Source organism: Pipistrellus kuhlii, unplaced genomic scaffold (genome assembly GCF_014108245.1).
Source record: "Pipistrellus kuhlii isolate mPipKuh1 unplaced genomic scaffold, mPipKuh1.p scaffold_m20_p_62, whole genome shotgun sequence".
In the NCBI taxonomy this organism is placed as follows: domain Eukaryota; kingdom Metazoa; phylum Chordata; class Mammalia; order Chiroptera; family Vespertilionidae; genus Pipistrellus; species Pipistrellus kuhlii.
Window position 1 is genome coordinate 1,035 of NW_023425565.1, and position 10,758 is coordinate 11,792.

The 10,758-nt window shown below is 63.5% G+C and overlaps 1 protein-coding gene across 1 annotated transcript; it reads left to right on the forward strand.

Moving 5' to 3' along the window:
• The first annotated feature begins 1,083 nt into the window (after positions 1–1,083).
• Positions 1,084–4,277, forward strand: BARX1 (BARX homeobox 1). The gene is made up of 4 exons (XM_036420157.2): positions 1,084–1,464; positions 3,069–3,360; positions 3,435–3,519; positions 3,720–4,277. Exons 1-4 carry the CDS (start codon positions 1,242–1,244, stop codon positions 3,891–3,893), a joined length of 774 nt encoding a protein of 257 aa, XP_036276050.1. The 5' UTR covers positions 1,084–1,241; the 3' UTR covers positions 3,894–4,277.
• The last annotated feature ends 6,481 nt before the right edge of the window (positions 4,278–10,758 follow it).

The following is a 10,758-nucleotide window of genomic DNA, read 5'->3' on the forward strand; positions in this document are numbered from 1 at the left end:
TTCCTCACTGTCCCTGCTCCCCCTTCCTCACTGTCCCCTCTCCCCCTCACTGTCCCCTCTCCCCCTTCCTCTCTCCCCCTCTCCCCCTTCCTCAGTGTCCCCTCTCCCCCTTCCTCACTGTCCCTGCTCCCCCTTCCTCACTGTCCCCTCTCCCCCTTCCTCTCTCCCCCTCTCCCCCTTCCTCAGTGTCCCCTCTCCCCCTTCACTGCCCCCGCTCCCCCTCAGTGTCCCCTCTCCCCCTTCACTGTCTCCTCTCCCCCGTCACTGCCTCCTCTCCTCCTTCACTGTCCCCGCTCCCCCTTCACTGCCCCCGCTCCTCCTCAGTGTCCCCTCTCCCCCTTCACTGCCCCCGCTCCCCATTCACTGTACCCTCTCCCCCTTCCTCTCTGCCCCTCTCCCCCCTCCTCTCTGTCCCCTCTCCCCTTTCACTGTCCCTTCTCCCCATTCACTGTCCCCTCTCCCCCTCACTCTCCCCTCTCCCCCTTCACTGCCCCCTCTTCCCCTTCACTGCCCCCTCTCCCTCTTCACTGCCCCCGCTCCCCATTCACTGCCCCCTCTCCCCCTCACTGCCCCCGCTCCCCATTCACTGTGCCCACTCCCCCTCACTCTCCCCTCTTCCCCTTCCTGGCCGTCTGCTGCCCGGCCCGCCGCTGTGCCCGCCCGCACGTCCTGTCCCGCTGGCCCCCCGTGCCCCGCCGGGCTCTGCGCGCCGCCTGACGTCCCGGCACCAAGCACCCCTGTCTCCGCTCCAGGGCGGCCCTGCAGGCTCGCTCGGCCCCTCTCACCTCTCTGGTCCCTCTGCTCCCTTCTCGGGGGTTTGCCTCCGCTCTCTCCTCTCTCCATCCTGAGCGCGCTCCGCTGGGTCTCCCGGTCTGCGTCCGCCGACCCCTCCGGCGGCCCCCTCCCTCCCTCCCTCCCTCCCTCCCTCCCGCCTTCCCCCACCCCGCCTCCCTCGGGCTGGGCCCGGGTGGGGTAGGGGCGGCGGGGCGGGGCGGGGCGGCCGGCGGGGCGGGGCGGTGACGCGGGGCGGCCGTGCTAGAGGCGCGGCGGCGCGGGCGGGGGCGCAGTCCCGGGTCCGACCGGCCGAGCCCCGCAAGCCCCGCCCGCGCCCTGCACCTCCGCCCGGCGGCCGGCGGGGGAGGGGATGCGCCGGCGCCCGCGCGCCGCCCGGAGCTGCGGGCCGGCCTAGAGCCGCGCGGGCCCCGCGCCCGAGCACACGCCGCCGAACTGCGGGCGCCGCGATGCAGCGGCCCGGGGAGCCGGGCGCCGCGCGCTTCGGGCCGCCCGCGGGCTGCGCCGACCACAGGCCGCACCGCTACCGCAGCTTCATGATCGAGGAGATCCTCACCGAGCCGCCGGGGCCCAAGGGCGCCGCTCCCGCCGCCGCCGCCGCCGCCGCGGGCGAGCTGCTCAAGTTCGGGGTGCAGGCGCTGCTGGCCGCGCGGCCCTTCCACAGCCACCTGGGTACGTGGGCCGCGGGGGCGGCTGCCGTCGTGCGGACGCGGCGCCCGGCTCGTGGGCCCCGGCGTCCCCTCGCCCCGGCCGGCGGGGAAGAGGAGGGCAAGCCCGGGCTCGGGAGCCAGGCCTCGTGCCCGCGGGTCGGGTCCGCGGGGAGGGTGCTAGCTTCTCCTTCCCTGATGACCCGCGGGCTCTAGCCCGGGGTCCGAGCCTATATTCTCATCGCGGGCGAAGGTCCTACACTGACCTCAGGCTGCGGGTCAGCGCGACCTCAGGCCACGGTGCTGGGCCTTCGCCGCAGGAGCTGGCCCGGAGCGGCCAGGACCGCCCAGCGGGGACGCCGGACCTCGGGGAGAGGCCTGCGACCCCCAGTGCTGAGCGGGGAGCTGCCCGGGCCCTAGCCGCCCTGAGCCTCGGGAGCCCCGGGGCAGGCCCTCCGGCCTGGCTGCAGCTCCCACACCCTGGCCTCGCCCGGGGACAAGGGGCTGACTGTGAGCCCGCCAGCCCTCCTGGCCTCTGCTTCCAGGTCCGCGGGGCCGTCTCCCGGCGCTGGAGCTGCCACTGGCCCTCTCTGCCTTTGGCTTCTTTTTCTTCCGTGGCCGGGCCAAAGTCGGGCTTGTCCTCGCCATCGCACCCCTGTTCTTCTGGTCTCCCCCAGTTCTCTTTGCCCTACTTTGGCCGCTCTTGGCCTTTCTCATAGGGTGGGCCTGTCCTCCTTTTCTCTCACCTTCCCCCCAAGTATCTTGCCTCCCTGGGGCCCCCTACTCACACTCACTCCAACCTCGCTGACCTCATGGGCGCACCTGCCCTTACTGAGGTGCCCGTGGGCAGGGAGGCCTGCACAGTGGGCCCCGGTCCCCCCCAGCCATCTTCCTGGCCCTGTGGCCCGCGCTCCGCCCTCACGCCGGGCGCCTCAGCCAGTTTGTTCGTTTTGAGTCCAACTTTGATGCAGACTCAACGCTGAGTATTGCTCTGGCTGCACTGCGGTTCATAATTCGTTTGAAGCGGGCAAAAAAAAAATCATTTACGGCTGATGACAATGGAAACGTCGTCACGGGGTCCAGTCTACACAGAGAACAGGAAGACCAGTTTCAGGATTTGTGGGGTGTTTTGAAATCTTCGGAAAGTGTTCAAACCAACCCCTGCGCAGACCCCTGCCTACTGCCTGGCCGCTGTGCCCACGGAGGGGGGATCTGTCCGCTCCGTCCTGTCCTGTTCTTTCCCAAAGCAGAATGCGGATTTGGTTGCGCAAAGTTCATCTTCCTATGTCGCTACTTCCTTTTCTTCTTGGTTTCCCTTTTCCGTGAAACGCACTGTGCGCCTCTGAGCTTCAACCCTTTTCATTGAGAACCCCGAAATCTCAAAGGGGGCATAGGCCAGAGGAGCGCCAGGGCAGCGCTCGCTCGGGCGGGGAGATCCCTGTTCCCAGACAGGGGGACACTGGCTCAGGGGCGGGTCACCCCCGGCGGAGCTTAATCTCTCCCTCCTCGGCCGGCGGAGGGTTTGTGCGGTGGCACGGCCTGGGCCAGTCCTCTGTGAAAGCGGGATGCTCAGGGGCGGCTCCCAGAGGAGTGGAGCCTAAGCTCACGAGGCTCCCATTCTCCCCGCAGCCGTGCTGAAGGCCGAGCAGGCGGCGGTGTTTAAGTTCCCGCTGGCGCCTCTCGGCTGCTCCGGGCTGGGCTCCGCGCTGCTGGCTGCGGGGCCCGCGCTGCCCGGCGTGGCGGGCTCGCCGCACCTGCCCCTGGAGCTGCAGCTCCGCGGGAAGCTGGAGGCGCCGGGCGGCGGGGAGCCGGGCGCCAAGGCCAAGAAGGGGCGCCGGAGCCGCACAGTGTTCACGGAGCTGCAGCTGATGGGCCTCGAGAAGCGCTTCGAGAAGCAGAAGTACCTCTCCACCCCGGACAGGTAGCGCCCGGGCCCAGCCCGGCGGGCGGGGAGGGGGCCTGCGCGCCTGCTGAGGGGGCACCCGCTCTTTCCAGAATAGACCTCGCCGAGTCCCTGGGCCTGAGTCAGTTGCAGGTGAAGACCTGGTACCAGAATCGGAGGATGAAGTGGAAGAAAATAGTGAGTGTGGGAGCTACCCCCTCCCCCCCATGCCCTCCGCGCCTGGTGCCCAGAGGGACCCTCTCTGCTCCCCGGTGCCCTCGCCTGTCTTCGTGCCCCGCTGCACCCTCGGGCTTCCCGGCAGCCGCTAGCCTCTGGCCGCGGTTCCGGGGACGCGCTGCTGCCCGGGGCGGGCGGGGGCTCACCGGCGGCTCCCGCAGGTGCTGCAGGGCGGCGGCCTGGAGTCCCCCACCAAGCCCAAGGGGCGGCCCAAGAAGAACTCCATCCCCACCAGCGAGCAGCTCAGCGAGCAGGAGCGCGCCAAGGAAGCCGAGAAGCCGGAGAAGCCGGCCGAGGCGCCGGGCGAGGCCAGCGACCAGGGCCGCGAGGACTGAGCGTGCGGCCGGGGACCCCCGCCCTGCGGCCCCGAGCCCGCGAGCAGCCCGAGCCGGTCCTCCGCCTCCGCGCCGCGGGCTTCCCTAACGGTCATCGGTACCTTGGATGCGGGCCGGCGAGGAGGGACGCGGACCCCGAAGCCAAGCCGGGCCCCGGCCCCCGGCCTCCCGGAGACTCACCGGCAGTGGCCTCTGCGCGGAGCCCGCGCACGCCCGCTCCCCCGCATCCCGCCTGGGGCGCCCAGGCCCCGCCGGTTCCCGCGTCAGGGCGGCGAGGCCCGCGGACGTCCCGGCGGCTCGGCCTGAAGCCGGTCCCTGGCGTCGCGGGGCCCCTACCCTTCTCTTGCGAAAACGGTGATTTTTTTCCCAATAAAATATTTTATGACACAGCGGAGCTCATGAGGGGCTTCTGAGGCGGCGCGGGGAGGGCGGCGAGGTAAGGGGCTCCGGTGGCTTTGGAAGCCCTTGCTCCGAGCGGGACCTCCGCCGCGGCCACGCGGGGCTGGCAGGGCGCAGGGCCTCGGATCGCCACCCGGCGGCGGCGGGCCGGTCCGAGCTGCCCGCCCTGGGCGAGCGGCTGCGGCCGGGCCAGGGGGTCAGTCCGAGGGGCCCGAGCCCCAGGCCGCGCGGGGCTCACATCCGTCCGAGGTGTCCGGGGACTGACAGCCGCTGGGGGGGGTGGGGCAATTCGGTTTCCTGGGGCTGGAAGGCCCTCCTGTGACGGCCCAGGCCTTGGGGTCCGCGCCGAGGCCGCCTCCAGCCGCAGCTCCCTCCCACCGGAGGCGCCTGTGGCCAGCGGCCAGCGGCCAGCCCCAGCCCCAGCTCCGGCCCGGCCCCAGCGCCGCGCTCTCCCCGGGGCTGCGCAGGCGGCGGCGCCGGGCAGGAGCCGGGGACCCAGAGAGGCCCCCTCGGGCTGAGGGTTTCGAGCTGTGGCCTCGGGCTGGGCACCCTGAAGGGGCACAGCCAGGGAGTGCGTGCCCGCGGGCGCCCGCTCCTCCAGGGAAGGCTTCCGCTGCCTTCTCCCGGCCTAGCCGGGCTGGGTATGGCGTGTGGGTGCTGATCCTTGCTCTGCCCGCCCCCGGGCCCCGCCACGGCCACGGCCACGGTATGGGGTCGGGGAACTGGACCGGCCACTTTGCTGAATGAAGCTGGGGGAGAGACCAAGCGAGCCGGCCCTGCAGAGCGCCCTAAGCCGGCTCCGGATCCGCAGCCAGTCCCTGCAGGGCTGGGACGCCGAGCTCAGGGGCAGGCCTGCGCTAAAAAGGCCGAGAACCGCCACGATGGCCCCCACCCTAGTGGCCAGGACTTCCTTTTCAAATCGAGGCTTGACCTGCCCTTCCTGCTTGCACTTGCATTTATGGTGGGAGGAGGGAAAGCCAGGGCGCTTCCTGCTACCCCAGCCCCCTCAGTGAGGGACCCTCTGTGCTCCGGACCCTTCCAGGCAGCCACTGCACTCCTCCGCTCACTGCAAAGAGGGAGGGAAAGGCCTGGAAGTTCTGGCCGGGCTGGGGCTGGGGCTGGGGCTGGGCTGGGGGGCGAGGTTCCAGCCTCAGCCTTTGTCACCACAGGGTTGTAGAAGGAAGAGGGTCAGAGAGGAGGGGTTCTGACCTATTCTCCACTGTCTGTTCCAGGGCTGCAGGTTTTACTAACCGGAGCACCATGGTCTTAGGCAGGTCACCCTGTGGTTCTAGGCATTTTCCCAAAGCAGCCCCCTCCCTGGGCTGGACTAATGGGCCACCAAGCACCAGGCTTTGAGTGTGTGTGAGTGTGTGTGTGTATATGTGTCCAGCGAATCCTGCACCAAAGCATAGGGCGCCAATAGTCCATGGAGCACAGCCACCGGTGGAAAGCCTGAGCTGGGCTCCAGCCGAGGATGTCTAGGTGCTGATGCCCGCGGGTGGGGGAGGTTTCTGTCCCCGCCTAGACCTCTGCTTTCCTTGGGCACAGGGGACGGGTGACCTCGGCAGACCCAGCCCTCTAGGTGAGAAGACCAGCCAGGCACCGGCTGGTCCAGGCAGCTCGGGGCTTCCTTGCTGGTGACTCCAGGAGGCGTGATGGACGCTCCAGCCTGCTCCCCGAGAGAATGAAGCCCTGGAGGCCAATGATGTGGACTGCAGCCGCACAACCCCAATTCCAGTACAGGGCCGCTCCCATCCGCCGGGTGACAATCTGGGCCCCCCCTGAGTGCCACCCGCCTCTGGCCACCCAGAAGCCTACCCCTCAGTCTGCGCCCAGGCGTAAGTGGAGAAGGTCCTCTGCCCTCTTGCCCTCTCCCCTTCCACAGCACACACCCCTTCTACCCAGGGTCCTGGGAAATGAAGCCCAGACATGGCACAAGCTCCCCAACACCAAGGAGGTGGCTGCTTCCCCAGCCCAGGGTGGGGGGGTGGGGAGTGGGGGCTAAAGAGGAAGCTGGCCTGGGCGTCTTGAGTAAGTCTTAACCTGGAGGGGGGGGGGAGTGGAGGGAGTGTGAGCGGGGTATGTTGGGGTAGGGTGGGGTGGGGGGAGGCGGCCAGGACTTCCCAGCCCCGTGATGGCTGAGCACCCGGATTAGCTCGGCAGCAGTACCCCAAACTCGCTGGAAGTTTACACTTCTGTGCTTGGCCGATGTGTGTGGAGTGTGTGTGTGTGGGGTGAGCCTTAGGGCAGGTTTTGGGGGAGGGTTGACTGAAGGGTCTGGATGGGGCATTTCATCCCCAGCCTCTGCCTCCGACCTGACCAAGTCGATGGGAGTTGGAACCCAGCTCAGGCGCCTTCAGCCTGGACGCACACACGAGGGAAGGTTTGAGGAGAGGCAGCCTGCGGGGTCGAAGACCTCCTCACAGTCTCTGCTTTGTGGCCGGTTCTGCACAGAGAGGCACCGCCAGGCGGTGACAAGGGAAGCCAGAGCATCGTCCCATTCTCTCCCAGCCGCCCTATTTTGTAAAAAATAAAGGTTGCTCTGGGTTACTCCTCCCGCTGCGGGAGCCCATAAGGTGGAGGAAAGAAGCAGGGCCAGGAGGCCTTACAGCGCCTCTTGGGCCTCCAGGTGCCGAGCGGAAACCTGGCAGCCTTCCGCTTTCCGTTGCCCTGCTGCCTGATTCCCCTTCTCACTCCAGGGGAATGCCTGGCCCTAAAGTGACATCGCTGATTCCACCTGGCGTTCCCTTGTCCAGAGGGGACCCTTTGACACCCAGAGCCTCCTCCCTCAAGACCTCTCAGGCCCAGGTTTCCAGGGGCCAACGCCAGGCTCTGGGGGACCACAGACACCCCGCCCGCCAGCTCAGCCTGGCCCCCACTCCAGGAGCCCAGGGAGACTTCTCAGACCACCCCCTCAGCTCCACTTGAAGGCAGAAAGGGAGCTGCAGGTCCTCACTCCCCGCTGGTGGGGGGGGCAGCGAGGTGACTGCAGCCGGGCCAGGGGAGGGCTATAGCAGCCTGGCTCCGGTCCCTGGGCCACTCCACACGCACAGAGCAGGTGAAGCTGAGTCCACTTTCTGTTCGAAGTAAGGCCTCAGGAGGCCCCTGACCTGCAGGACTTTCCCTGCTGACTCCTCTCTCACTTCATAACAGGTCTCTCACCTGCGTGACTTCAAAAGTTCCTTTTGTCCCAGTTCTCACACTATATTACTGAGTATCATAACATTTTCCCATTTCTCAAATCTGGGTTCCTATGCCACTGGTGATACAGTGACCAAGAGGGTGGGGCTGTAAGATGCCGAAGGGGATCCATTCAGCTCTGATCTCAAAGAAGTTTTAGGAACACCTTCACCCACTGATTTCCCTGAAAGTCTCCCTTTATGTAAACTCAGCAGTGATGTGTGATAAAAAATCTCTTTTTAAAAAATATGTATTTATTGATTTCAAAGAGAGGGAAGAAAAGGGAGAGAAAGAGAGAAAGAGAGAAAGAGAGAGAGAGAGAGAGAGAGAGAGAGAGAGAGAGAGAGAGAGAAACATTAATGAAACAGAAACATCTACCAGCTGCCTCCTGCAGGCCCCCTATTGGGGATCAAGCCCACAACCTGAGCTTGTGCCCTGACCTGGAACCGAACCAGTGACCTCCTGGTGCATGGGAGGACACATAACCAACTGAGCCACACAGGCCAGGCAAAAATCTTTGTATTCGTAGGCCAAAATGAAATATTCGAGTAAGTATAAGATTAAAATTCTGGGCAATACATAAGCAATGGGTCAGACTTGCATTGGCAATGGTTTAAAAATTTTCTTTGTGCTTCAGGAAATAATGGTATCTGACATCAGTGACATCACAGACACTGCCACACATCACAGTGACATCAATCACACACTCCTGGGGCCGTTCATTCCTTTGACAAACAGTTACTGAGAGTGAGTTCACAGAGCTGGGACACAGGCCCTTTCCCCCTCTCCCGACTCCTTGATCCAGTAATAGCCAGTAAATTAGGTGCCTACTCCCACTTCCCAGACGGAAATAAAACTCAGAAATGTTAGGCAACCTGCCTAGGAACACACAGCTATTGACAGCAGAATTTGGGTCTGACTTCGGCTCCATTGGTGTCCACTGTCTCTTACCCAGCAGCCTGGAGGTTCGGCTTGGGGTGTCCCAGATGCCTCAGAGCCCCCAATGGCCTCTGTCTGCCTGGAACCCATTTGCTCACCAAGGACTTGTTGGTGTGTGCCAGGCACTGTGCTGGGCACGGGGGACACAGCTCTGACCTAAGGAGCTCACACTGGAGGTGAGGAGGCTTGGATAGATGGCAAAGAAGCCACAGTTAAATTCAAAAGATGGTTTTAGGAAGTGACAAATGCCATGGAGAAAATACAGCGGGTGGAAGAAAATGAGTGAGCGAGGGCTTTAGTCAGGATGGACAGGAAGGGCCTCTCAGGAGCTGCCTCTTCACTGAGACACGGATGACAAGAGGAGTAGCGCCAGGTCCCTGGAAAGCACTTGCAGTGACTCCTGTTCAGTTAGTTAGGAGCGTGGCTTTAAAGGCCTGGGAGGAAGGTCAGAGGAGAGGGACCAAGTGTGGAGAGAGGGTTAAGGTCATGGGTGACGCGGTGAGGAGGTGGACCTAGGCATTGCCCAGAAGGCAGTGGGCAGGAGGCTGTCCCCTGGAGCTAGCCCCAGGCAGACACCTCCACCAGCCTAGCCCCTCTGCACTCGGTGTGCACACAGCCAGAGCCCTGGCAGCTCCACCTCCCACAGGCAATTTGCCTCCCCGCTCCCCCTTTTCATAAGGATGCAATTTTCTGCGTGCTTTAAGGACATTAGAAGGGCATTTGACTGACGGGCCATGCGAAACACATTAGCAGCGAGGCCCAGGACCCTGGAGGGGGTGCCTGCTAGGGAAGGGGCAGGTGGAGGTGGAGCAGACCCTGGGGATAGTGGGGCTGGGGCTGTTCCTAGGCTGGGGGTTAGAGAGACAGAAATCCAGAAAGAGGAGATGGAGGAAGAAAGGAGGGAGGGAAGGAGGAAAAGAGGGAGAGACAGACAGGAGAAAGAGAGAGAGAGATGAGAGGAGAGGGGTCAGTGGAGGTAAAGAAACAGTGGGGAGGGAGGAGAGATAGAGGCAGAAGAGGAAGGGAGAGGGGCTGGAAGGAGAGGAAGGTGGGGACAGGCAGGGCTGGAGGAAGTGATGGCAGGAATGGAGTCCTGTCTGAGGCGCACTCTCTCCTGGATGACCATGTGACCTTGGCCAGGAGTGAGTGTTACGGTGGATGGTGGGGAGAATGGTGCCTTCACCCTGGCTCACTCACCATTTCAGCCTCTCAGACACAAGCTCCCTTCTTCCTCAGGACCTTGTGCATTCTGTGGTGTTCCCTGCACGTGCTGCTGCCCTGCCCCTCCTCCTCCTTCCTGGGCCACACATCATCCCCAAGGCTGCCTGCTCTGACGGCCCTCACCTTGCTGGCTGGCACTCATCCTGCTCTGATGCCTGTGTGCTCACCTGGGGCCTGCTTTGAGGCACAGCTGTCTTGGACCTGGTACAGCCTGAGGCCAACAGCAGCAGCTCCTCTCCACCTGGCATTCTCCTTCACAACGAGGAACATTCGATTTGCAGAATCCTACCTGGCTTTGGCTGGGTCCAGTACCCATCGTGGATGCTCAGAAAACTCCCTGAGCTGGGAGGGTACCTGGCTGGGTTCTTTTCCTTCCAGGGTCTCTACAGCAAGCATGTCAAACTCAAAAGCTAACACGGGCAAAATAAATGAGGCATGTGGCCCACGGGCCGTGAGTTAGATATGCTTGCTCTACAGAGTTTTTCCTTCCTGTCTTAACAGGGTCTGGATGTGTCCACAGTGGGGTCTGGAGGGCTTTGGGCTGGTCCTGGAGCCGGACACCTTCCAGGGTGCCTTGTGGGGGTGTAGTCTTGGAGCCCAGCTGGAGCCCAGGGCCTTCCCTGAGCTTGTAAGTGTGTCAGCTTTGCCATTTCTGAGCATGAACACCAGGCACTGACCATGTTGGCTAATCCCCCTCAGCTGGCTGCCAGGTCCATTTCTCAGATGAGAAAATGAAAGCACAGAAATCGGGTTACTGGCCCATGTTCACACAAGGGGAGCTGAGGCATAAATTCATGCCAGCCAGAGCAACTTCATGTGCCATTTCTGTATCCTCAACCCTGAGGAGATGCCCTCAAAGGGAGTGGAAATAGCAGGGGTGGCTCAGTGATTAAGAACTTGGGTTCTAAGCTGCCTGAGGTTCCAATCCTAATTTTATCACTCATTGGCTGTATGACCTAGAACAGGTTACTGTCCTCTCTGTGCCTCAGTTTCCCTCTTTAAATATGGGACCAATAACAACATTCTCACATCCTCTTTGACATGCCTGACTATTTAGCCAGAGGATTTCTTCACAAGGATTTGGAGATAGTGTGATTTCCCATCATGTGCCATTTTTTTTTTGAAA